This window comes from Carcharhinus amblyrhynchos, chromosome 4, assembly GCF_965287045.1.
Source record: "Carcharhinus amblyrhynchos chromosome 4, sCarAmb.v2.hapA, whole genome shotgun sequence".
NCBI classification, from domain to species: domain Eukaryota; kingdom Metazoa; phylum Chordata; class Chondrichthyes; order Carcharhiniformes; family Carcharhinidae; genus Carcharhinus; species Carcharhinus amblyrhynchos.
In genome coordinates this window covers 75,321,278-75,348,777 of record NC_137327.1, presented here as the reverse complement: position 1 = coordinate 75,348,777, position 27,500 = coordinate 75,321,278, and the positions used below count along the sequence as shown (strand labels likewise).

The following is a 27,500-nucleotide window of genomic DNA, read 5'->3' as shown; positions in this document are numbered from 1 at the left end:
CTCATTACAACCATGGTTCAAACAAAAGACCTGAACTCCAGAGTTGAGGTGAGAGTGACTGCCGTTGACATCAAGGCAACATTTTACTGAGTACCAAGAAGCCCTAGCAAATCTAGGGAATGGGAATTGGAGGAAAATTCTCTGCGAGTTGGAATTATACCGAGCACAAAGGAAGATAGTTGTGGTTGTTGGAGATCAATCATCTCAGTTCCAGGACATCATTGCAGGAATTCCTCAGGGTGGTGCCCTTGGCCCAATCATCTTCAGCTATTTTTTCAATGACCTTCCTTCCAACATATGGTCAGAAGTGGAGACATTTGCTGAAGATTGCACATTGTTCAGCACCTTTTGCAATATCGCAGGTATTGAAACAGTCATATCCAAATGCAACAAGACCCAGACAAATTTGGGCTGACAAATGATAAGGCATTGACTGTCTCTAACAAGAATTTTGTGGGATTCCTAAAGTGTGGAGTTAGGGCATGGGAAGGACCTGGGTAAGAAGCTCTATCAGAGCGTCGATGCAGACTTGATTAGCTGAATGACCTCCTTCTGCTCTGCAGGGATTCTATCAAAAGAGAGAATCTAACCATCACCCCTTCATATTAAATGGCATTAGCATTTTTGCATTCCCCATTATCCACTGGCCAGAAACTGAACTGGACCAAACATATAAATGCTGTGGCTGCAAAAGAGGCTGGGAATTCTGTGGTGGGTAATTCACCTCCTGACTCCCCAAAGCCTATCCGCCATCAATATAACACAAGTCAGGAGTGTGATGGAATACTCTCTCCTTGCCTGGATGATTGCAGCTCGAACAACATGACAAAGGTCAGGACAAAGCAATCTGCTTGATTGATGCCTCATCCATCACCTTCAACATTCATTCCCTCCACCAAGATGTACTGTGGAACTCACCAAAGCTCCTTCAGCAGCACCTTCCAATCCCAAAACCTCAATTAGCTGGAAGGACAAGGGCAGCAGATACATGAATAAACCACCACTTTTTGAAACAATATCACTATTCCTTCATTGCTGCTGGGTCAAAATCCTGGAATTCCCTAAAAGTACTTTGAGTGCACTTACACCATTGGGACTACAATAGTTCAGGAGGGTGGCTCACCTCCACCTTCTCAAATGCAATTTAGGTGGTGCAACAAATGCTGGTCCTGTGAAAGAATAAATATAAAATGGTGTTGAGGTAGAAAATCAGCCAAGATCAAGTCGAATAGGGCAACAGGCTAGATGGGCCGCTTAGCCTGCTCCAATTCCCAAATATCCAGGGTTGCTGTGTGAAGTTCTGTGGACAGCTATTTTGGGGAATAATTTGGAGTAAAAGCATTGAGATCTCTTCACACTAGGAATCTCATTTACAACACGTATTTTGCAGTATGGTATCTCTTCTTGCCTATCATTTTGAAGAATGTTTCTGGCCAAGTGACTTCATTTTATGGATCAGGATTATTTGCAAAACATAACCAGCATTAAAAATTGTTGGCAGTCAGGCAGAAATTCTTAAGTAAGGTTATCTTCGATAGGGCCACTATCTCTTTGAACAGATGTTCCAAAGTAAAATTAATGTCTTGCACGCTTCAATTACTCATTTTTCTTGTCTGAGCCAGGGAATTACTGACGAAAATTAGATTGTCGCTTCATCACATCAACATGCTTCATGAGATACTTTTACGTTGATAACTTATTGTCGGCAATGAGCACACTGCATTCACACTGCTATCAAAAATATAACAGCCAACCCCAGTGACCCTGATCATGCCTGGGCTTTAACCTTTCACAGCTGTTCAGAGCACAGGTTAAAGGTGCCAATTCCAAGAGCTTTTTTCATTCTGGTGCTCCAAAAAGCCACATTATCACTAACAGAGTTTGCAAAAGTAAAAAGTCCTATGGAGGCAATACTCTGCACTTAAACATCATCCAACCAGTGACTGAACAACAACAGCCTATTAGAGCCCCCTGCACATGGAGGGATAATGGCAGATAAAATTAAGGCTATTTGTACCCTGCTTTTTTTTTACAGTGTGAATCTGGCAAGGGAAATAAATAGCTTGAGATTTCATTGCATTCTCTGACCTAAATTGCAATATACGTGGCCATGATTTAGATCTTCATCGCTTCAGCCATTTAACTCTCAGGAAAGCAATAACCAGGATTCTATTGCTCATGTTCAAATAAGTGCTTTGCTCAGATTTGATGGGTTTAGATTGGAAGCTATTGACAATTTGAGAGAGTATCAAGAAATTCATTTGGAGGTAACTTCAACTTTCAGACTCTTTAAAAGCAAATGCTGTCCATAGCCGGGCATGTTTTCAAGTCAAATCTATTGTTTTTTTTAAACTTGAAAATAATTTGGTGTTGTGAAATGTGATAGATGTAATATTATGATCAAAAGTAAAAATCACAACACTGATTTGAAAATAATTATGCTACTGTTAGAGTGTTGGACCAGAGCCTCGACTTACATTAGGAAGCCACATTGGACCCCAACAATTTGTCTATTTTGGCATAAATGTGAGAAAAGGATGATTCACTCCAGAACATTTTCTGCTGACAAATTATGAATCTTTTACTAAACCAAGTTTTACTCAAAACACAGTTTAAATATATCTCTAACAAAGGAAACAGCTTAACCAATAGTTGAACAACATTTAAAAATAAAAGGAAACTTCTATTTATGACTTATCACTGTTTCAGTTTCAAATAAGCAACATTCTCTTACAGATTTAAAATTCCACTTTAAATAGTTAGCAACCATAAATATACTTGCCAAAAGAAGTGTACAGTCTCAAAGCATTCAAAAAAGTTTGATTTTCAGAATAGCTTGCAGACCTGTCTTTAAGCAAACCCTAGCCAGAACTGAAAGCTGTTTTCCTCTGTTACTAACCTGGCTTTTCCCATTAACCACATTATCACATGACCTTGTCAATCAACTTGATAAAAAACCTCAGGAAAAATTTTCACCTATAAAGAAAAAAAACATTAGCTGTCTCCTAAATAAACACTACATGACTAAAATGAGTAATTATTCTGTTCTCCGAGCATCTGAGCTACATTCCTTCCAGACATACTGACGGCCCATAGAGAAAACCTGAAATATAAAAAGTTCTCTTCAAACATAAAATACATCAATAGCATACTACATTACATGGAAGTGTAGACATAATAAATTTGAATGTATAGTTCTCTTTATAGTGGAAATTTATATCAGTACCTGAGACACAATACCAACTTCAACAATTCCACACTAGGAAAGGCAAAAACACTTCATTCTTTCTCACTGTTCTTCAATAACAACAAAGTTGCAATGCAAATTAAGCTTGAATTTGGGTTTCTTTCTTCGTTTGTAGACCCTTAAGTGTTTCATCTGGGAGATTTTTTTTGCTACAGTCCTCCATTTGTTAAGTTATAAAAGAACAACTCTGTATCTTTTTAATTGTAAACCACTGACCAGAATTTTACTTACAACCACAGGTGAGACCAACTTAAGTTATCAGATTGACCTAGAACGTTAGAAAAAGATACTAAAGTTCTTGACTTTGAGAAAAATCTTTGTATCCTCACTGGCACAGAGAAGGTCCCCGAGGATTGGAGAATAGCCGATGTTGTTCTTTTGTTTAAGAAGGATAGCAAGAATAATCCAGGTAATGACAGGTGGGTGAGCTATAAGTCAGTGGTAGGGAAATTATTGGAGTGGATTCTTCAAGACAAAATTTACACCCATTTGGGAATAAGTGGACATATTAGAGAGAGGCAACATGGTTTTGTGAAGGAGAGGTCATGTCTCACTAACTTGATCGAGTTTTCCGAGGAAATTAAGATGATTGGTGATGTTAGGACAGTGGATACTGTCTACGTGGACTTCAGTAAGACCTTTGACAAGGTCCCTCATGGCAGACTGGAGCAGAAGGTGAAGTCACATGGGATCAGAGGTGGTCTGGTAAGGTTGATAGGGAGAGCATTTGGGTGTACAGGTACACAGGTCACTGAAAGTGACAACGCAGGTGGAGAAGGTAGTCAAGAAGGTATACGGCATGCTTGCCTTCATCAGCCAGGGCATTGAGTTTAAAAATTGGCAAGTCATGTTGCAGCTTTATAGAATCTTAGTTAGGTCGCACTTGGAATATAGTATTCAGTTCTGGTCGCCACACTACCAGAAGGATGTGGAGGCTTTGGAGAGGTTACAGAAAAGACTTACCAGGATTATGCCTGGCATGGAGAGCATTAGCTGTGAGGAGAGGTTGGAGAAACTTGGTTTGTTCTCACTGGAATAACGGAGGTTGAGGGGACAACCTGATAGAAGTCTACGAGATTATGAAGGACATGGACAGAGTGAATAGTCAGAAGCTTTTTCCCAGGATGGAAGAGTCAATTATTAGGGAGCATAGATTTAAGGTGCGAGGGACAAGGTTTAAAAGAGATGTACAAGGCAAGTTTTTTTACACATAGGGTGGTGGGTGCCTGGGACTCGCTGCCGGGAAAGGTCACGGGAGCAGATACGATAATGACTTTTAAGGGGTGTCTTGACAAATAGATGAATAGGATGGGAATAGAGGGTCCAGAAGGGTAGGGGGCTGTAGGGCAGCATGGTTAGTACAGGCTTGGAGGACCGAAGGGCCTGTTCCTGTGCTGTAATTTTCTTTGTTTTTTGTTCTTTGCTGTGAGCTGCGCACACATTCTTACTCACTGTCTTCTCTGGGCTATTAATCATAAAGAGCTCAAACCAATCCAGAACTTGATTGTCTTTTTCCAAGAATTTTGTCTTACCTTTCAAATGGTAAGTTTGTTAGTATCTACCATGTACCTTGAAAAAGGCAGCAGAGAACATATTTGTCTTGATTTAAACAAACCAAAATGATGATTTATCAATTCTGAATTGAAGTAATCTTTGCTAATGGCCTAAGATGTTAATCAATAAATCAATTAATTGAAGTTAATCACTTTGATTAATTGGAATGTGAAGTTTTCTACTCGTTTCAGTTTAATATCTTGGGTGACGTACATTTAGCCCTTTTTTGCATGCTGATTCCAGCATGACAATAATATGAAGGGTATACTTGAAAAGGGTCCCTCATTATCCCTTCTCAGGATATCAGTAACCTATAATACTATTTGCCAAAATTCACTAGTTCAACATATACCAGGTACCATGGTTTGAGTTTTTTAGAAATTATTTTATGGGATATGGGCATCACTGGCAAGACCAGCATTTATTGCCCAACCCTCATAGCCACTGCACTCTAAAGAAAACAATTGGCAATCTCTCCCATTCTCCATTGGAAAATTTGGGCAGGAACAATGACTTTTGTTTTAATTCTAGCTATTCAGAAATTTGAGACAAATTACATAGAGGTTTCACGCTTTGCCATAGAAGTATCACACCTTGGCTTGCTATGGGATGCACTTTGCAAGGAACCATAGTGGGAGAGGAATTTATAGTTTTGATTCCATTTGTGACAGAGATGTGCCTGCATTTTCAAAGACTATTCCTCAGCAGTGCCCTGGAATGAATCAGTGAACATTGTCAGATACACAAAGGAATCATTTTCGTACTTCACCTGAAAATTTGCATTTCTACAGTATAAAGCACACAGCATGAGTTACTATACTTTTACAATTCCTGTTGCAAAAGAAGCTGAAAGTTGAATCTTTCAAGTAAGATTATCCAATTTTTCCCAGTAAAGCTGTCAGCCCATAATCTTGCCCAATGACCACTCAGAAATAATTAGAAATACTTGCATTTCTATATCAGGATGTCACACAGTGTATTACAGCCAACAAAGTATCTTTAAAAGTACATTCGCAGTTATAATGCAAGACATGCAGGAGCCAGTGTTACATACAGCAAGCTCCAACAAACATCAAAGTGATAATGACCATATAATTTTTTTTTGGGTGCAGATTAATCAGGAAGCAAGAATAACTCTCTGCTCTTTTTCAAATAATGCCATCAGTTCTTTTATATCCACCTGAGAGGACAGGCGGGCCTCAATTTAACATTTCACATGAAAGACACTGGGGGTGAATTTACCATTGCGCAATGCGGTGCTAAAGTAGGCCAGAAAGTGCTGAGCATGATCGGCATCAGTTTTCGCATTTTGGCCAATTGATGCACTGGATATCCAGTGCAGTCAGCCTCTTGCCGAAAATGGGCGACAGGTAGGTTAATATATTTAAATGTATCAAAATGGGCATTTGCGTCTGCTGAGCGAGCCCGGCACTCAATTGTCCAGGCTTGCCCGCCCTTTATGACCTCACCATGAACAGGGAGCTGTCGATTTGGCCTCGCCGGTGGAACTGGAGGCCATTGAGATCCCCGGGGAGGCCGAGGGTGGGGTGGGGGGGGGTGCCTTTGGGCAGTATCAGACTGGCAGTGCCACTGTGGCATCGAGGCACTGCCAGCCTGGAACCTGGGCAATGTCCACTGGACTCCTGGGCACCTGGCCCCCTGTGCCGGGGGGTGGGGCCAGTAGGCCATTGATGGAGGAAGGGCTGTTGGCGGAAGGGAGATCACTGCCACACTGCAGTGATTGGTGGGGAGGCCCACTGCCACTCTGCAGCGATCGGCAGGGGACCCGCTGCCGCTCTGCAGCGATCGGTCGTGGAGGGGAGGGAGGGAAAGGGGGCCCACTGCCATTCTGTGGCAATCGGTGGTGGGGAGGGAGAAGGGGCCACTGCCACTCTACAGCAATTGGGGGGGGGGGGGGGGCACTGCTACTCTGCAGTGATCAGTGTGGGGGGAGGGAGAGAGGGGGCCCAATGCCACTCTGCATTGATTGGTGTGGGGGGAGGATGGCAGGTCCACGTGATTGTGGGGGGTGGGGAGCTGCTTCAGGCAGCCTGCACTATTAATGCGCATGTGCAACATCAGAGGCCTGCACATGTGCACTTTCTCTCTCTAATCTTTCAGGTGCGTAAAGCCCAGTCCACTGGCTTCTGTAGCGTGAAACTGATGCACTCAAGGTTTTGCAGGCACAGTGCATCTGGAGCGGGCCTAAAAGTCACGTCTGAAACTCTTCCAGTTTCAAGTCCGCCCAGCACTTAGGATAAAAATGATAAAATCACCCCCAGCACCTCTGACAGTGCAAAACGCCCTTAATTCACCACTGGGGTCTCCATTCAGATTTTATGTGAAATGCCTTGGATTAGGGTTTGAACTCAACTTTCTGACTCAGAGATGAGCATGTCACCACATCGAGAAATCATAGGAATTGGATTCATGACTTAGGTGATAGCAGGAAACAATACTTCACACGATGATGGGTGGAAATCTGGAGGCACAGTTTATACTCTATGCATGTGGATGGGTTTTGAATGGATTAAATCTGGTCTCTCACTGAAAAAGCTATACAGCAAAAGCCAGTTGAAAATTCCATTATCGGAGCAATAAATTTTATTAGATAATATTATTAAAATTGTTGAAACCAAGATAATTGAACAGAGTTAAGATGTAGACAGGCCGTGGCCGAATTGAACTGTTCACTCTTATTCTCATATTTTGTTCTGTTATGACAATATACCTGAAAACCTTGTTTTCCTCTTATCCATGTCTTCTGAAGAAAGCTGAACCTTGATTTTTTTTCATATCTTACTTACTTCCCTCAGGCGAAAGAAGGAGACCTTATGATTATCGACCAGATTCTTGAAGATCCCTACTTGACATCCAAAAGATTTCGAGAGTGGAAGCGGCTGAATCATGAGTTTTTCTTGGACATTTGTGGGTACAGTGCTGTTATGAAGCCACAGAATGGTGCATCTGAACTGGTATTACCAGCACCACTCTTGACACACACACACTCATTCATCGAAACTCATGTGTGAACCAATTTCTAACTGGAGCACACTGCCCAGCAGACAGCAGCATCTCACCATGCTATCAAACCTTTAGCATCCACATTGTATATTTGTACATAATATATTCAGCAGTATTCTTGTACATAAATTGGATAACAAAATAGTGTCACAGGATGCCTAATATGTGCATGAGATAACGTCTGTATTCTGTTTATTTCAAAACCTCTTCCTTGTTTCTGTTGACCAACACAATGTGCTTTCAACCTTGCATTTGAAAGGACAGGCAGTAGTGTTTATAAAAATTATAAGTACACACATACTGTATATGTTGTACTAAAAAAAAGCTAAGCTTTTAGTCAACAGCATCTATATGTTCCAACAGTTTTATATTGACAACTTATCTCACCCCGTCCAAATGAATAATACTGGTGACAAGTGGTTGATAATCTCTGGAAAACCAGAGAGGAATGTCTTAATCTACTCACAGTTTTAGGTGAACATTCATTTTTATGTAGGCTTTGAACATACAAATTGCTGAATGTATGTAAAGTATGTAAAGTTTTGCTAGTGTAACACTGAATGAACAAGAGTAATTTTTGATGTCCCTTTGAAAACAACCCAGCTTTTATTAAAATTATAGCTAAAAGCTGTATATGAAAATGACTAAAAATATACAAGTATTAATATTTATATATGACTCCCTGCTCACAATTTTTTATACGGTTGCTTGTTAAAAGAAATATGTTGACTCAAAACTGATGTACCTGGGGCCCAGAGGCTGGTGGATGATCTATTGATACATTCAATTAAGGTGATTGACTACAATATCATCTTCAAGTTATGTATCAATATTAACTGTGTATGGTAGGCTGACAAAAGTTGACTCTGATCCCCAGGGTAATTATTCTAACTATATGCAAGTAGACAGAAGACTTGTTAGACCACACTGTACCTTTAAAAAAAACACAATAGTAAGACTTATCTGAATACATTATTCTGTTGTCATTTATTGTCTTTATTGCTTGCACTTTACCTGCACCATTTACTGTAGGCTGAGAGGAAGGAGTGTATTGAAACTGTGATAATACTCATTTGGGTCACTTAATGTCAACTGACTTCCTTATCAGTGTTTAAAGACCTCTGAGTCTTTTTAGCCATGCAGATTTGAGAATGTAAATTTAGTACATCTTTCATTTGAAATCAATAGAAAACATGTATCAGTTACTGACAGCATTTAACTCACCTGTTCTACTTTCAGTGACGACACACGGGAGTTTTTTTTGCATATGTAGGTTTCCATTGTATGTTTCTCATCATGTGTATACCTCATGGTACATTGCACAGATGTATGAGTTGCAAGTTGCACTGCAACAATAAAAAGAAAAAAATAACTTTTCTTTTGCAATGCTATGGTTAACTATTAACATGTACCCTGTGCATCATTGGAAGCGATTATTCTTCATGATTTAAAGGTAGTCTTTTTTGAACGAGTTGTAAGCCTGAGTTGTAAAACTTTTGACTTCATTAAATTAAATTCTCTGTGATATGGTATCTTCTTTGACTATTTTAATCTCCTTTCTCTGCAAGCAATAGTATTCATTTATGTCTGCCTTGTGCAATGCCCAGTCAAGTTCACAAATGTGCCAGTTTATTGTGAACAAATGTGTTGTGCACAGGAAGAGCTCTAATTGATCTGTGCTGTAACAAAATATTCCAATCGTTCTAAAACTAAGGGGCTTAAAGGTAAACTAATCTCTAATAAATCCAACAAAGAATTTGGAAGAAATATTTTTTATCCACAGAGTGGTGTGAATGTGGAATTAGTTACCCTTAAGGAGTAGTTAAATAGCATAATGATTAGCATAAATGCATCTAAGGAGAAGTTAGAGAACTAACTGTGGAAGACTGAAAGAGAAAGATGTGTTGATGGGATCAGATGAAGAAGGGTGTGCAGAGGCACATGCATTGCTTAAACAACAGCATAGGACACCTGGCTCAAATGGCCTTCTGTTTGATCTGTAAATTTTCTCCCAGTTTAATAAAAACATCCTGTGACAGAATGATGAGATATTCTGAAATGTTATTCAGGCAAGATTGGTTTCATTCAGTCCCAGTTTGTGCTCCTCCTTAACAACAGTCGGAGTACTATTTTTGACCACAGAGCTCCTGAATAAGGAAGGCAGGAGAAGTAAAGACAGATTGCCGTGCCGGGAATTCTGGTTGAAAGTGTACATGTGGGAAGGTCAAACTCAGTTCTGCTAATGTTCCTCCTGGTTGAAAGTACATGAAGAATGGGCTACTAGGAAAGCACTGGAGGACTCCTGAAATTTATGAAATCTCTTGTTCATTTGAGAGAGATAAATAGGGAAAACAGCACAGTTCGGGATTGAACTGTGGCCTAAGCATGTAATCTCTTCAAGTATATTTTGCACTGAAACATACCAATGTGCAACAAAATCTTCGCAAAATGATTGGATTTTGTTTAGACATGACTATATTTGGCATATCCATTATGTATACAGCATATTAGGACTTTTTATTTGCAGGGTTTGGGAGAGTGGGAAAGATAAATGGACCCAATCATTCATTGAACAATAGTGATGAAATGTAAAGAGAAATCAATTCCTTAACATGTTGTGGTTACCTCTATGATATTTAGTTTGGGTAATTCACTTTATCCCTCACAAAAGGTTTTAATAAAAAAATCTTGCCACAATTTCTGCACAGTGGATGACATTTCACTCCTTAGATTTAATGGAACTGTAGCGTAAAGAAATGGCAGACAAAAAGCAGATTGTGTTTTGTTACAGTGATTTGTGCATCCAACTTCTCTGGACCGGGGAAAAGAAAAATACCAAGGCGAAATTAATCTAATGGCTTGTAGTGAATCACTGGCCTTTTATGCAATGCAGTAGTTTTTTTTTCCCCATTGACTTGGAAAGTATTGCCAAGATTTTTAATTTCAAACCAGTGGCACAGTTGTTAACACTGCTGCCTCAAAGTGTCAGGGACCCGGGTTCTGATTCCCAGCTTGGGTCACTGTCTTTGTGGAGTCTGCACGTTCTTCCCATGTCTGTGTGGGTTTCCTCCGAATGTATCAGGTTCCTCCCACAGTCTGAAAGACATGCTGGTTAGGTGCAGTGGCCATGCTAAATTCTCTCTCAGTGTACCTGAACAGGTGTTGGAGTGTGGCAGCTAGGGGATTTTCACAGTAATGCCATTGCAGTGTTAATGTAAGCCCACTTGTGAAACTAAAATATAAAAAAAACTGAGAGATGAGGAACCAAGTTGAGTTTGAAATATAGTTCTGTGAATTTCAGTGGGAAGATGATCATGCTATAACTTTTGGACATTAAGTGTGAAATTATGATACAGAGTTAAGGTTTTAATAATAAGTATTTGTAAAGACTTAGATCTTCTGTCATTCATTATAGAATGAAAAGAGACAGTGGAAATGATGCCAACTGTACTAAACAGATTTGTAGCAAACCGGCAGCTGATTTTTCAGTATTCTTGATCATCTTCCCACTAAAATTCAAGAACAACATTTCAAACTCAACTTGATGCCTCATCTCAGTTTTTTTTATATTTTAGTGTCACAAGTAGCCTTATGTTGACACCGCAATGACATTACTGTGAAAATCCCCTAGCTGCCACACTACAGCACCTGTTCGGATACACTGAGGGAGAATTTAGCATGGCCAATGCACCTAAACAGCACGCAGAAGAATTTGAGTAATAACATAGTAACATTTTTTGTTTCGTCCTCAGAATGTGATTCTCTCATGATTCCATAATCCTCAATGTGCACCTTAATTATAGCACTTAGTGGTCATTTTAAAGACTACATTAGTGGAATGATCATCTGTTCAGATCCCATTTCTGGCAAAACAACTTAATTGTTCTTAAACTAGGCAACAGAGATGAATGACTGAAAGTACTGCATTCCCCAGAGCAAGAAGGGGGAGGTTGTGATCAGCAGAAAGTGTACATGTGTGACCACCTTCTCCCTTTGGCCCACAAACAGTACTCTATAAAATACTGACCTTTAAGAGCTGCTGTTCCTATCTCCAATTTGTTGCTGGACTGCACAAGTATTAGGAAAACCACTAAAATAAAAGCAAAATACTGCAGATGCTGGAGTCTGAAGCAAAAACAAAAAAATCTCAACAGGCCTAACAGTATCCAAGGAGAGAGAACAGGGCTAATGGCCACAGCTCTTCCACCTCACCCGTCACAGAATCAACTTGAGCGAGGGTCCGACATCAGAAATCTCTGTTGACTTTGGGCAGGAATTTCCAGTCTCGCCTGAGTGAGGCCGTAAAATCCTGCGCAATGTTAACACACAAATAAGTGCGGCGTGCAGGAATGGAACGGCCATAATTATGGGAGATTTCAATCTACATATTGATTGGTCGACCCACGTTGGACGCGGTGGGCTCGAGGAGGAGTTCTTGGAATGCTGCCAGGATAGTTTCCTCGAACAGTGTGTGTTGGAGCCGACGAGGGAGCAAGCTATCTTGGATCTGGTGTTACGTAATGAGGCGGGTAGAATTAGGGACCTTGCGGTGAAGGATCCTCTTGGGGAGAGTGATCATTGTATGGTGGAGTTTCTGGTGCAGATGGAGGAGGAGAAAGTGGGTTCCCGGACACGTCCTTTGTTTGAACAGAGGGGAGTATGGTAGGATGAGAGAAGAATTGGCAAATGTTGACTGGGGGAGCACGTTGGAAGGTAGGTCTGCTGAGGAGCAGTGGAGGATCTTTAAGGAGATCTTTCTTGGTGCTCAGCAGAAATTTATTCCGATGGTTAAAAAGGACCGTAGGAGGAGAGGTAATAAGCCGTGGATAACGAAGGAGGTGAAGGAAAGTGTTAAATTAAAAGCGGAGGCATTTAGAGTAGCTAAGAGTAGTGGGCGAGAAGAGGGTTGGGAGAGGTTTAAATGTCAACAAAGATTGACAAAGAAGTTGATAAAGAAGGGTAGGATAAACTATGAAACTGGGCTAGCGCTTAATATAAAAAAGGATAGCAAGAGTTTTTATAAATATATAAAAAGGAAGAGGCTGGCTAGGGTGAACGTTGGACCCTTAGAGGATGAGAGGGGGGACTTAGTGGTAGGGGAGGGGGAACTGGCTGAGGTCTTGAATAACTTTTTTGTTTTGGTCTTCACGGAGGAAGACGTGAATAATTTGCAGGGTGTTAGCGATGGAAAGGTGGTAGGACTGGAGGGTCTCAATGACATTATTGTTACTAGAGAGGCGGTGCTCGACAGACTGGAAGGGGGGGGGGGGGGGCTGATTGTGGACAAGTCCCCAGGACCGGATGGAATGCATCCGAGGGTTCTGAAAGAAATGGCGGAGGTGATAGTGGATGCCTTGGTGGTTATTTTCCAGACGTCGCTGGATTCCGAGGAAGTGCCGGAAGATTGGAAAGCGGCTAATGTTACACCATTGTTTAAGAAGGGTGCCAGGCAAAACGCAGGGAATTATAGGCTGGTTAGTTTAACGTCTGTTGTAGGTAAAATGTTAGAATCCGTCATCAAGGAGGAAATTGCAAGGCATCTTGAGGGGAATTGCTTGATAGAGCAGATGCAGCATGGTTTCGTTAAGGGGAAGTCGTGTCTGACAAATTTATTGGAGTTCTATGAGGATGTGTCTAGGGCGGTGGATAGAGGAGAGCCGGTGGATGTGGTCTTTCTTGATTTTCAGAAGGCGTTTGACAAGGTACCTCACGAGGTTATTGCAAAAGGTAAGGGGGCATGGAGTTGGGGGTAGGGTGTTAGCGTGGATAGAGGATTGGTTGTCAAATAGGAGGCAGAGAGTGGGGGTTAATGGGTGCTATTCGGATTGGCGGTTGGTGACTAGTGGAGTGCCCCAGGGGTCGGTGCTGGGGCCTCAGCTATTTACCATTTATATAGATGATCTGGACGAGGGAACCGAGTGTATGGTGTCGAAATTTGCTGATGACACCAAGATTGGTGGAACGGCAAATTGAGCGGAGGGTGTGGAGAGTCTACAAAAGGATCTAGATAGGCTGGGCGAGTGGGCCAGGAAATGGCAACTGGAATTTAATGTTGGCAAGTGCGAGGTGGTCCACTTTGGTAGGAATAATGGTAGGAAGGACTATTACTTACGTGGCGAAAAACTGCAGCAGGCGACGGTGCAGAGGGACCTGGGGGTCCTTGTGCATGAGTCGCAAAAACCCAGCCTGCATGTGCAGCAGGTGGTCAGGAAGGCTAATGGGATGCTGGCCTTCATAGCGAGGGGGATTGAATATAAAAGTAGGGAGGTCTTGCTGCGGCTGTATAGGGCATTGGTGAGGCCGCAGCTGGAGTACTGTGTGCAGTTTTGGTCACCGTACTTACGCAAGGATATTTTGGCCTTAGAGGGAGTGCAGAGGAGGTTTACTAGGCTGATACCGGAGTTGAGGGGATTGAGCTATGAGGAGAGGCTGAATAAACTAGGCTTGTACTCGTTAGAGTTTAGAAGAATGAGGGGAGATCTCATTGAGACGTATAAGATGATGAATAGGATGGATAGGATAGAGGTGGAGAGACTCTTCCCGCTCAGAAAGGACAGTAGGACTAGGGGGCACAGCCTCAAGATAAAGGGGGGGGGGGGGGGGGGGGCGGTTTAGAACGGAGTTGAGGAGGAACTTCTTCACTTAAAGGGTGGTGAATCTCTGGAATTCTCTGCCCGTTGAAGTGGTGGAGGCTGCCTCGCTAAATATTTTTAAGATGCGGGTTGATGGGTTTTTGATAAGAGAGGGGATTAAGGGTTATGGGGAGAGGGCGGGAATGTGGAACTGAGCCACGACAGATCAGCCATGATCTTATTGAATGGCGGGGCAGGCTCAAAGGGCTAGATGGCCTACTCCTGCTCCTATTTCTTATGTTCTTACGTTCTTATATGTTTCGAGTCAGGATGACTCTTCACAGAAGTTATTCAGATTCAAAACACTGACTCTCTCTCTGCAGATGCTGTCAGACATGCTGCGATTTTTCTGGCATTTTCCTCTTTTTGTTGCCCTGGGAAAACCAGTTGACTGTTATTAAATTAAGCTCCCATCTGGCTCCTTAGCAATGCCTGCATCCTATGAAAGAATAAATGTTTTAAAAGACTGCAGCATGAAAGCCCAATTTTATGTTATAATGAAGCGTTCTAATAAGATGGAAAGTTGGAAAGATGTTCCACAATTTTAAATTCCTCTCCCAACATTCACTTGGCGGGTTTATTATATTTCTTGTTGGTGGTATCTGATTTTGAAAGGATTTGCTTGAAATTCCCATTTTTAATTGCCATCTTAATTTGAAACGATAACCATTTGATCTTGAATTTTGTGTGGAATTTGTTCAGCTGATCAGTTTGAAAAAAGATCTTGTTCTCAATTTGATTTGAAACTGTAGCTGTATCCCTTGTGAAATCCAGGCAATGAAATCACTGTTTTCTAAAGCAGCCCATGATTATGACCTTGTGGGGCAAGATTTAGTGGGCCTATTCACTGTAAGCGCAAATCCTGTTATGGCCGCTAAATCTCACAAGACATCCATAACAGGATTTGGGCCAGTGTGATCTTGATTTGAGGTTCTCCTCCCACCCTCTGCCAGTGATGTAATCATGTATTTAAATTAATTTAAATATAATTATATGCTTTATATTGTATTACCCAGCCCCTTGGAATGCTCCCCCTCGTGGCATGACATCATGCTGATATGTTTCACTACTGATTTTCAGTGAGGAGAACCAGTCGAGATAACCATACTAGGGTGAGGAGGTGCCTGGGACTTGGGGGCCAAGGATGGGCATTGCCACCTGGCACCCTGACAATCATGATGTGGAGATGCTGGCGTTGGATTGGGGTAAACACAGTAAGATTAATGATTTGGATGAGAATATAAGAGGCATGGTTAGTAAGTTTGCAGATGACACTAAGACTGATGGCATAGTGGACAATACAACGGGATCTTGATCAATTGAGCCACTGGGCTGATGAATGGCAGATGGAGTTTAATTTAAACAAATGCGAGGTGATACATTTTGGTAGATTGAACCAGGGCAGGACTTACCCAGTTACTGGCTGGGCTTTGGGGAGAGTTACAGAACAAAGATATCTAGGGGTACATGTTCATAGTACCTTGAAAGTGGAGTCACAGGTGGACAGAGCGGTGAAGAAGGCATTTGGCATGCTTGGTTTCAACGGTCAGAACATTAAATACAGGAGTTGGAACGTCACCCTATTATAGAAAGGATAGAATTAAACTAGAAAGAGTGCAGAAAAGATTTACTAGGATGCTACCGGGACTTGATGGATTGAGTATAAGGAGAGGCTGGATAGACTGGGACTTTATTGTCTGGAGCGAAGGAGGCTGAGGGGTGATCTTATAGAGATCTATAAAACAATGAGGGGCACAGATCAGCTAGTCAATATCTTTTCCCAAAGGTAGGGGAGCCTAAAACTAGAGGGCATAGGTTTAAGGTGAGAGGGAGAGGTAGAGAAGTGTCCAGAGGGGAAAATTTTTTCACTCAGGTTGGTGTGTGTCTGGAGGAAGCTGCCATAGGTAGTAGTAGAGCTGGGTACAATTTTGTCTTTTAAAAAGCATTTAGATCGTTACATGGGTATGATGGGTATAGAGGAATATGGGCCAAATGCAGGCAATTGGGATTAGCTTAGGGGTTTATAAACCAAAGGGCGGAATGGACAAGTTGGGCCGAAGGGCCTGTTTGCATGCTGTAAACCTCTATGACTCTATAATTCTGCACAACAAATATCATCTATTGGCATATAGCATGCCTTGAACATAGGCAGCTTTGATTGACGTCCAAGACGGTATGCATATGAGGACAGACCATAGTTTTATGGAGCCCTAAAGGCCAAGTGGGTACAATTGATATGTCATTTCCCTTCGAGACTGCCTTAGGAATAGAGTTGGTGATATCTCTTTCAGGATTATTTCCTTTGTGCCTCACAGATATTTAAAATGCAAACACTTTTTTCATCTACAGGCTAGCTTTTTCAAATTTTAAAAGGCAAGGGAATTAAATGACTCAACAGTTTGACACTTCCACAGAAGTTATCCACTTTTTATGCACATTCATGTCTACTCTTAATCCCAAAAGGGTACATGAATTTCGCCAAAAGGGTTACTGACCTCCTAAAAGCAGTTTGGTATCTTTTCCTCTAATTCATAAAACCCATGAGTTGTTTCAGAAATGTGAGTGACCAAGACCGCTGAGGGAAGCAAACTGAGGAGATTCCGCAGCCAAGCTAATGAGGTTGGCTTGCTAGAGTATGAACTCCTGATGAACCTTCTATGAAAAGAAATACTTGATGAGTCTTCCTTGGCGGGCCTTGTTGCCACCGGAGGTCCCTGGTGGAGGTCCCTCTATGGAAGGATCTCTCCCAATTATCTTGGGGAACTGGGGTGGAGGGTGCTGCATGCAGCAGTACCATACAACCATACATTTTTCTGGTTCATGGGCTCCCAAGCTTGCCCTTCTGGTGTCTTGTGGAGTCCATGGGCCATGTCTATGTTTTATGTTATAGATTGTGCACCCTTTTCAGTTTTCTGAAACACCTTTTATTAATGTTTTGTTCACACTTCAGTCTCCGAGGCGTGCCATCAATAGATCCAGGCAACAGACGATGGATGGAGTCGTCCATCCTGACTGTCTGCCCTCTAGTATGGCTATATTTGTGGCCAGGTGTCCCTGGAGGGGGAGCATGCGGTGTCCACGGGTGCAGTTAACACCTGTGCCCACTGGGCACCGCAGTGCTGGGGTGTGTTATTGACCTTGATAATCACCTTTTGATTTAATGTTTTAAGTTTCCTTTGGACTTTGGTTTCTGTTTGGGCCGTCCCCCCTTCCTTTTTGGGGGGCTGCCCCTCTTAATTTGTCCCTAAGTTAATTTGAGTTCGTTTTACTCGTTTAGCTTGTGAAAAGAACTACCTGATGAGTCCTCCCAAAAAGAAGTAGCTGATAAGTCTTAATTGATGGTTAAATCAGGGAGCCTCATGCTTCCTATTTAAAGCAGGTGTGTCAGACTTCCAGCCTGTATTCAGCAGGGAGAGCTGTCTGTGTATAGATAAATAGTATAAATAAAGTAACTTGCTGATTGGACTTTTGCCTCCAAGGAATTATCACAAATATTACCTGAGATAAATGATGCACCATTACAGTGGTATATAACTGCATTCTAAACCAGTATAGTTTTTCACATTTTTATCTCAGTGCAGAGATAACATAGAAGTTTTATAGTGATTCCAATGTGGAAGCTTTAAATATATGGACATCATTGTAAATTCTGGTATATTTAGTCATTGCAGTTGGCTGCTTTCTAATATACAAGGATGGTAGGTGAATTGATGTGGCATGACTTAGACTTTCTTCAAGCACATTCCCCTAACACAATGTGATAGTTGCCATTTCCTAAGTAGCCCTGTGCACTCAGTCAAGAAATACAACTTTACAGCATCATAGCCTCCTGCTGTGACACAAGTAATTTAATATTCCCTCAATAAGTCTGGCCAATCTACTCCAATTCTGAATGTTGTTGTTCATTGTCCTCATCCTGTCAACTCTCATCGCCTTCCTTGTCTTTACTCATCAGTAAGGCAAAAGTTTACAAAAGATAGGGCAGTGCAAGAAGTTTAGACTAAAAGCCAACCTTTTCTACAGTGTGCACAGCAGAAATCAAGCTGTCCATATGTAACTGTATACACTAACTAGTAAGACCATTACTACATTGTCACCTCTGAGAAGGTGACAATGTAGTAAAATTGGCAATGTGTTGTGATGGCAGGGAAAAAACACTGCCTATTTAATAATATGATTCTGTAACAGCAAAATGAGACTTCAAAACAAACTCTTCAGCTTTGAGAGGCATTCAGCTTCCAGAAGCATTTCTTCCTTGCATTGGTAAACTCTTGTTAAATGAATTGAAATGATGGTCATGATGCAGATTAGAAGACGGATTGGAACAAACAAATATGGTATCTATTTCCAACAAAAATGACAAAACGTACCCAGGCAACAACATTCAATTAATTTTGCAACCCTACCTGGCAAACTAATGGAATCCATCATTACATGCAAACTTGAGGATACCTATACAAATTTAATCTAATACACTACAATTAATATTGTTTCAAACTGCCTGATCAAATTCCTCGTCTGAGGAAGTTACATCCCAAGCGGATGTTGTAGAGGCCTATGATAAGCATACATGGACTTTCAGAAAATCATTCATGAAACATTACTATATATGTTTAAACATCTTAAGGAAAGCATATAGAGAGAGCTAGGCTGCAGGTGCCAGTGACACCAATTGGAAAATGGTGTTGAACTGAGAGGAATTTACAAAATGGACTGTTCAGGAATTGGTATGGGAGCACTATCTGCTTCCAATCTACATAAATAGCCTGCATTCAGAACCACAATATGGTTTGATTACATTTGCAGATAATAGTAAATTCAGATGTGTGTCATACAAGTCTAATAAAGCAGTTAAGGCAATACATAAGGACCTAATCATAATTTACAAGCATGTAGACTTATGGCAAACAGATGCAAAGGGTTCTTGATCTGTTACGATTGTAAATTTTCGCCCACGGGTGCAAAGGGTTCATGATTTGTTCCGATTGTAAATTTTCACCCATGTAAATTCTGATGAAATTTTTTGTCTGTGAAGATTACCGCCAGTCCTTCCTTTTCAATCTGGGCATATCATCAGTCTGCCATTGCCAGGGTCCTGGAGGCATACGCTATTGGCCGCTCTTGTTTGTTCTGCCGCCTGTATGCCAGGACTGTGCCCACTCCTAATGGGGATGTGTCACAGGTGAGTACCAATTCCTTCTTGGGGGTCATAATGTAACAAAACATTTTCAGATGAGAGTTGCTGTTTAATTTTCTTGAAGGCCCTGTCCTGGTGGGCCAACCATTCCCAAGTTTGATCCTTTTTTAGCAACTGGCGGAGTGGATCCAGAATAGGGCCCTATTTGAATTTCCCGTAGTATGTTACCAGTCCTAGAAACAACCGTAGCTCCTGGATGGTTATGGGAGCGGGGCATCTTTTATTGCTCGCACCGAATCCTCCAAAGGATGTAGGCCTGACTTATCCACTTTGTACCCGAAATAGATTACTTATGGTAATAAAAAGGCACTTCTCTCTCTTTTCAGAAGCACTCCCGTTGCTGCAAATCTCCTGAGAACTTCTTCCAGGTTCTGCAGATATCCCGCCCTTGTTTTACCCGTAATGAGGACATCGTCTAGGTAAATGGCAACCTCTGCTAACCCTGTAGATGCTCTTCATGATCCTTTGGAATATGGCACAGGCTGATGAAACCCCGAAGGGCAATCTTTTGTACTGGAAGAGATCTCTCAGCGTATGTATTGTGGCAAATTTTTGTGAATCCTTGTCCAGCTGTAGTCACAGGTATGCATGGCTCATGTCCAGCTCTGAATAAGAGGCCTCTTGCCAACTTTGTGTACAAGTTGTCAATCTTGGGATATGTGACCCCAGGGCGCAATAGTCTGGGCTAACTTAGCTTTCCGACCTCTCCGGTGGAAATCCTCACCAGCAGGGATCACAGATGGTTTCCTCTACTGGAAACAGATGTGATGGCCATGCTTGTAGGACATTGAAGCATCCCTGGTGGTTGAGGGCAAGGGCAGGCAGTGCCCTTGGGCAGTGCCAGCCTGGCACCCTAGCACTACCTACTTGGCAATGCCAAGGGAGTGGGGCCAGATGGAGGGGGGAGTGGAGAGGAGTTGAGGAAAGGGGGGAACTCTGCATTGCAGGCTGGTGGGGGACTGGCAGGGTGGACAGTGATCAGGATTCAAGGCCATCCACCGATCAGGAGTCAGGGCCACCAGTCAGGAGGACAGCGATCAGAACGGGGATGAGGGGGTGAGGGGAGGGGCTAGTGTTAATCGAGGGGGTGGGGAAATGTTGGGGGGGTTGTGCCAATCAAAGGAGGAGGGTCTACAGGGGCTGTGGCGATTGGTGGGGGGGGCGAAATGGGTTGACAGCGCTCCCATATACTATGTACACTTCTACAAAATGTATGGGAGATCAGGGCACAAGCCTAGCTGCTTGCAGCCAGCTTTCCTGGCAACCTTAGGGTCTGTCCCCACCCACCTCCCCCCCGCCGAAACTACCGCCAAAAAAATTAACAGTGTGTGAAAATTGCACAGGGTTGCTTGCTGGACAAAACAGAGTGAAACACTCCAGTTTTTAGACTTTCGTGACACTTTGGATTTTTTTGTGAAAATTCTGCCCCAGATGCTGGATAGAATCAAGATTTGTTTTTGTCATGTTAAGCACCTGGAACAAAGCTTTGGTTCTCAAGTACTCTGCTAATTCTTTACCCAAAGATAATACTCACCTAATCTAATTGACCACAATTCCAGCCAAAGAACTGTAATATTCAACACAACACCCACTGGAAGGCAAACTAGTTGACCCAATGCTTTCTTTCATATGCACTGCCTTTTAATTACAGATTTTTTCCCCTTATTCAAAGCAGCCACATCTCACCATGCAAGAAGTCAGAATGTTTGGTAGATGTATACTTAAGGATCAATGATTATGCAATAAATCCTGGTAACTTGTTTTGGAGGATGTAGGATGTGTTTTATCATGGCTGCAATAATGATTAATTCATCACCATAGATAATAAAAACGTCAATGTTTTGAAAATCAAATAATATTTGGCTCTGTAAAAGCTAAGATTGCTTTTAGTTATTGCTTATTATGGTACGGTTATGTGCATGTGACTGATGCAAAGAATACAAATTGTTTTTCCACAGTGTAGTTGCTATGATTAGAAATTGCAGACTGGCAAACTGTTCTAAAACTCAATCTAACAATTTCATTGGGAGTCACATTCTTACATTAATCTCCACTATTCAACTGGTGCACTTCTCACGACAGGACACTTAGGGCAGGATTTTCCCCCACGGTACGTTTTCTGGTGGCAGAGGCGGTTCATCATTGGCCACTGGCAGGATGTTCTGGTCCCGCTGATGTCAATGTTGTTTGTATGGCTTGTGTTACTGGAAGATCCCATCAGTGGAAAGGTCTGTAAAATCCTGTTCTCTGCTTCACTCTTTAGGGTCACCCAGGAACAGAGGGAGGAGCACTGAACTGTGAGCATAAAACTAACTTGCCTGAGGATGTGATTAGTTGGTAGCAAATCTGCACTACATTTACAACTTAACTAAGTAGAGAAGGCTGGACTGGCAATGTGCCAGAGCTGCTTAATGTGGGAGTTGGTAAATCCCATTGTGAGCTGCCGTGACTATGTCTGTGCAGCTCGAGGAATTCGAGCTCAGAGTTGCTGAGCTGGAGTCGGAGCTTCAGATACTGCTGCATATCCAGAAGGGGGTGAGTTACCTGGATACTGTGTTTCAGAAGGCAGTCACACCCCCTTGGGTTAAATATCTCCTATTCGGCCATTGGCCAGGGACAGCAGAGTGTGACTGCAAATGAGGCAGGTAGAGGGATTCAAAATTCAGAAATGGAGGAGACTCAGTTCTTGACCTTGTCTGACAGGTCGATGGTATTTGTTCCCAGTGTGAATGAGGAAAAGGACTGCAGGGAGGATGAGCTAACTGACCACTGCACCATGGTACAGGAAGCCATTCAAGAGGGGGGAGCAAAAAGAGTGGTAGTGGTAGAGAATTCCATAATTGGGGGACAGATAGCATCCTTTGTAAGCAGGATAAAGAGTTCCGCATGGTAGGTTGCCTACCCACTGCCTGGGTAAGGGACATCTCTACCCTGCTTGAAAAGATATTGGAGTGGGAGGGGGGGATCCAATTGTTGTAGTCCATGTTGGGACAAACATTGGCAAAAAGAGTAGAAGATTAGGGAAGTAAACATGTGGCTAAAGGAGGGAGGTGGAATATGGGAAATTATATGCGTTAGCCTGACCTCGGTCGTGGGTAAGATCTTGGAGTCCATGATCATAGACGAAATTGTAGAGTACTTGGTAATGCATGGTAAAATACGACTGAATCAGCCCGGCTTCGTCAAAGAGAGGTCATGTCAGACAAATCTGTTAGAATTCTTTGGGGAGGTAATGAAGAAGTTAGACGATGGAGAGCCAGTGAACATGATTTATTTGGATTTCCAGAAAGCCTTTGACAAGGTGCCTTACAGGAGGCTGCTAAATAAGCTAAGAGCCAATTGTGTTACAGGCAAGGTATTGGCATGGATAGAAGGTTGGCTGACAGACTGAAGGCAGAGAATGAGAATGGCAACCGGTGACTAGTGGCGTTCCACACGGGTCAGTGTTGGACCACAACTTTTAATGATCTGGAAGATGGAACTGAGGGCATGGTTGCTAAATTTGTGGATAGTACAAAGATATGTAGAGGGACAGGTAGCGTTGAGCAAGTGGGGAGACTGCAAAATGACTAGGATAGGCTAGGAGAGTGGGCAAAGAAGTGGCAGATGGAATACAATGTGAGAAAGTGCAAAGTTATGCACTTTAGTGAAAGAATAGAGGCATAGACCATTTTCTAAATGGAGAAAAGTTTTGGAAATCTGAAGCACAGAGAGACTTGGGAGTCCTGGTTCAGGACTCTCTTAAGGTTAACATGCAGGTTCAGTTGGCAGTTAGGAGGGCAAATTCAATGCTAGTGCTAGAGCTAAAAAGATATTCAGACATAGTGTTCACGAGTGATGGATCGTTTATTGCCTTCTTATTGATAAGAAGAGAACTGAAGAATTCCTAAGGCACAACTTCTAGTAAAGATAATTGCTTCTAGTCACACAACCGGTAAATTATTTACATATAATACAAAAGTAGGCCTGAGACGATAGCTGTTTAATCGCGTCCCATCGGTAATGTTATAATCTTTAGTGGTAGATGGATGGAATGTCCGTTCAGACAATGGTCACTTAATCATGTCTTTTATTAGTTTCAGTGCTGTTAGCAAGGACATTCAGCAGTGTCCTGTCCTAATGAAACATCTCCTTTGTCTGCACTATTTCATGTGTACGCAGAGACAGCCAGGCTATAGTGAGAGTGCTGCTAATTTTCCTGGCCCCTGGCCAATCCATAGCTGAGTTCAGTTCTCCCTTCCCAAATTCCTCCCTGTTATCCTCCAAGGACAACACCTTTTGATATATGTAGATGTTATTCATCATCATAGATGAACCAGCAAATAGTCCAATTCCCTTGTGAGGATATGGCATCCATTTGCAGAACAGCAGAGTTATTTACCCAGGCCCCTATGATACTCTATGGGGGTTCACGTGACATGATTTCAGGAATGCCAAGTCTAGGCACAATTTCTCATAATAAAATCTTGGCCACTGTTACTGCATCATTTCATTGGGTAGGAAATGCTTCTATTCATTTAGAAAATAGATCTACAACTACCAATGTATAATTAAAACACATACACATGGGCATTTGAATGAAATCCATCCGCATAGGAACAAAAGGGCCCCAAACTGGGGTTGTACGAGATGTTTTTCTGGTATTAAAGGTCTACATTTCATACATTTAATACTAATTTTAATAGCATAAGTGACAATGCTTAGGGCATACCACATCTGCTGGATAATATGATCTATCCCTCCCTTTGCTGCATACGTGAAGTGATGATACACATGATCAAGCCAAGGAAGTAGCTGTCTTGGGGTGCCCACGCAGCCATCGTGGGACACCCAAAGACCAGATGGGATTTGATAGCAGCTGTGAACAGCCCAGGCCATTTTCTCTGACACACCAGTAGCAGCTTGCAGTTGTATTACATCATCAACAGATGGGGCCCCAGCTGAGCAGGAAGCTATTTGTAAATCCTGAATTACTACAGTCCCTCTAATTTGGGTGGCCGTGGTTGAGCGTTTCCCAGGGAGACATCATCCCATCTGCCAGTGTGGATGGCACATTTGATTATGGCAATAGTAGACAGCATTTGTGTAGCTCTTAATAAACTTTGAATAAGAGACCCATGTTTGATCAGCATCCCAGAAGTAGTAAGAATGCCATGTAATCCCCAGTTTGCCAAATTCATGAATGACTCCAAAGGCATTATGGGAATCTGTATCAATGTTGAATGTAGCATTCTCTGCCAGGATGCAGGCTCATGTGAGAGTGAAAAATTCAGCCACCTGTGCAAAGCAGTCAGGCAGCAATTTAGCCAATTCCAGGGTAGTGAAGGGTGTGCACATGGCGTAACCAGATTAGGGAGTCCCGTTGGCTGTACTTGTGTACGACGCATCAACATAAAATATGAGGTCAGGATTTGGCAGAGGATAATTTTGAGATCAGACCTTGGAGTTGTGGTCACTTATAAGACCTGTTCACAGTTATGTGGTTCACCAACTTGTTCAGTGGGGAGCAAAGTAGATGTGTTGAGGACAGAACAGCAGATAATAGAAAGTGCTGAATCAGACAGTAAGGCAGTTTCATATCGAAATGTCTGGGCAGTTATGTTATATAGCAGAGTGAGTTAGTAAGGAGGCAACTGAATGTGAAACATGCAGTATGGTGGGGTGACCCAGAATAATTTTCTGAAAGGAGACAACTGATGATAGGCAACTGCAATTGCTTTCAGGCAGGGTGGTAAGCCTCGGACCACAGGGTGGAGCTGTACATTGTAATAGGCGACTGGCCAGTATCCAGCGCCATGCTGCTGAGAAAGCACTAACTGTGCAAACCCTCTGGTCTCTGAGGCAACCAAGTAGAAAGGCTTGGCGTAGTCTGGCAATCCCAATGTGGGAGCAGATGCAAGGGCAGTTTGATGGCATCAAAAGAGGTGATGGCAGTTTCATTGTAACGTCATCTGGGGCAGATGGTAAGGCAAGGTCCTGTAAAGGTCAGCAAAGTTCAGCATAATTAGGCATCCACTGTCTACTATATCTTGCCATTCCGAGACAATGCACCAAATCACGCTTACGAAGGTATTTCGGGAGTTTTAAAATAACAGCAATATGTTGCTGTGACAGGAGACAGGTGTCCTGACAGAGTGTATGGCTCAAGTATATTATGGACGACTGGCACAACCAAAGTTTTTCCATAGAAGCCTTATGACTTTTCCTGACTAGTGGATTCAGTAAGGTCACATTGTCCCCTTTGGAAGCTTTCAGAGTGGGGAAGGCAAGGAGATTGTCTACATATTGCAGTAGAGTGGAGCCCCTTTTAAAAGACACATCCTGTAAAATCTGCTGTAATGCTCAAGAAAAAAATGGTAGGGCTTTCTGTGGATCCCTGCAGCAGGCGAGTCCAAGTATATTGTTTGCCCTTATAAGTAAATTCCAAGAGGTTCTGTGAATCTGAATGGATAGGAATAGAGAAGAAAGCACCACACAAATCCACAACAGCGTAATAAGTAGAGGTAGGTGGTATGCAACTCAGAACAATGGCTGGGTTGGGGATGACTGGGTAGGCAGGGATCACACAGGCATTGTTTGCTCAAAGGTCCTGGACAAACCACCATGCTTTCACGTGGGACTTTTTGACAAGCAGGATAGGTATGTTGCATGGACCAGCAGAAGGGATTATAACATCTTGTTGAATTAACTGCTCAATGACAGGCACAATCCCTTTTTCAGCTGCAGTACTTAAAGGGTATTGTGGTTTTGGATAGAGGATTGGTTGACTAACAGAAAGCAAAGAGTGGAAAAAAATGGGTGTTTTTCTGTTTAACAATCAGTGACTAATGGTGTGCCTCAAGGATCAGTGTTGGGACCGCAATTGTTTACAATTTACATTGATGATTTGGAGTTGGTGACCAAAGGTAGTGCGTCAAAGTTCACTGTGACACTAAGATGAGTGGTAGAGCAAAGTCTGCAGAGGACACTGAAAGCCTGCAGAGGATATAGATAGTTTAAGTGAGTGGGCAAGGCAGATGGAGTACAATGTTGCTAAGTGTGAGGTCATCCATTTTGGTTGGAATAACAGCAAAATTGACTATTATTTAAATAGTAACAAAATTTCAGCATGCTATTGTGCAGAGAAACCTGGGTGTCCTTGTGCATGAATCACAAAAAGTTGGTTTGCATGTGCAGCAGGTATTTAAGAAAGCAAATAGAATTTTGTCCTTCATCGCTAGAGGGATGGAGTTTAAAAACAGGAAGGTTATGTTGCAGTTGTATAAGGTGCTAGTGAGGCCACACCTGGAGTACTATGAACAGTTTTGGGCCTCCTTACTTGAGAAAGGATATACTGGCATTGAGGGGGTGCAGAGGAGATTCACAAGGTTGATTCCGAGTTGAGAGGGTTGGCTTACGAGGACAGAGTGGGTAGACTGGGGCTATACTCATTGGAATTCAGAAGAATGAGGGGAGATCTTATAGAAACAAATAATATTATGAAGGGAATAGATAAAGATAGAAGCAGGGCGGTTGTTTCCACTGCCAGGTAAAACTAGAACTAGGGGACATCGCTTCAAAATAAGGGGAGCAGATTTTGGACTGAGTTGAGGAGGCATTTCTTCACCCAAAGGGTTGTGAATCTGCGGAATTCTCTGTCCACTGAAGCAGTTGAGGTTACATCATTGAATGTTTTCAACACAAAGATAGACAAATTTTTGAACAGTAAAGGAATTAAGGGTTATGGAGGGCGGGTGGGTAAATGGAGCTGAGTCCATGAAAAGATCAGCCATGATTTTATCGAATGACAGAGCAGATTCATGAGGCAACATGGCCTACTCGTGCTTCTAGTTCTTATGTTCTTAAT

At 42.3% G+C, this 27,500-nt stretch overlaps 1 protein-coding gene across 1 annotated transcript in view; it reads left to right on the top strand.

Moving 5' to 3' along the window:
* LOC145342123 (connector enhancer of kinase suppressor of ras 2) overlaps positions 1–9,302 on the top strand; it is a 711,051-nt gene extending 701,749 nt beyond the window's left edge. Inside the window, exon 24 of the mRNA XM_080187363.1 lies at positions 7,618–9,302. Coding sequence (XP_080043489.1) covers positions 7,618–7,833 — 216 coding nt within the window. The 3' untranslated portion in view covers positions 7,834–9,302. The remainder of the gene's footprint in view (positions 1–7,617) is intronic.
* Positions 9,303–27,500: the final 18,198 nt, after the last annotated feature.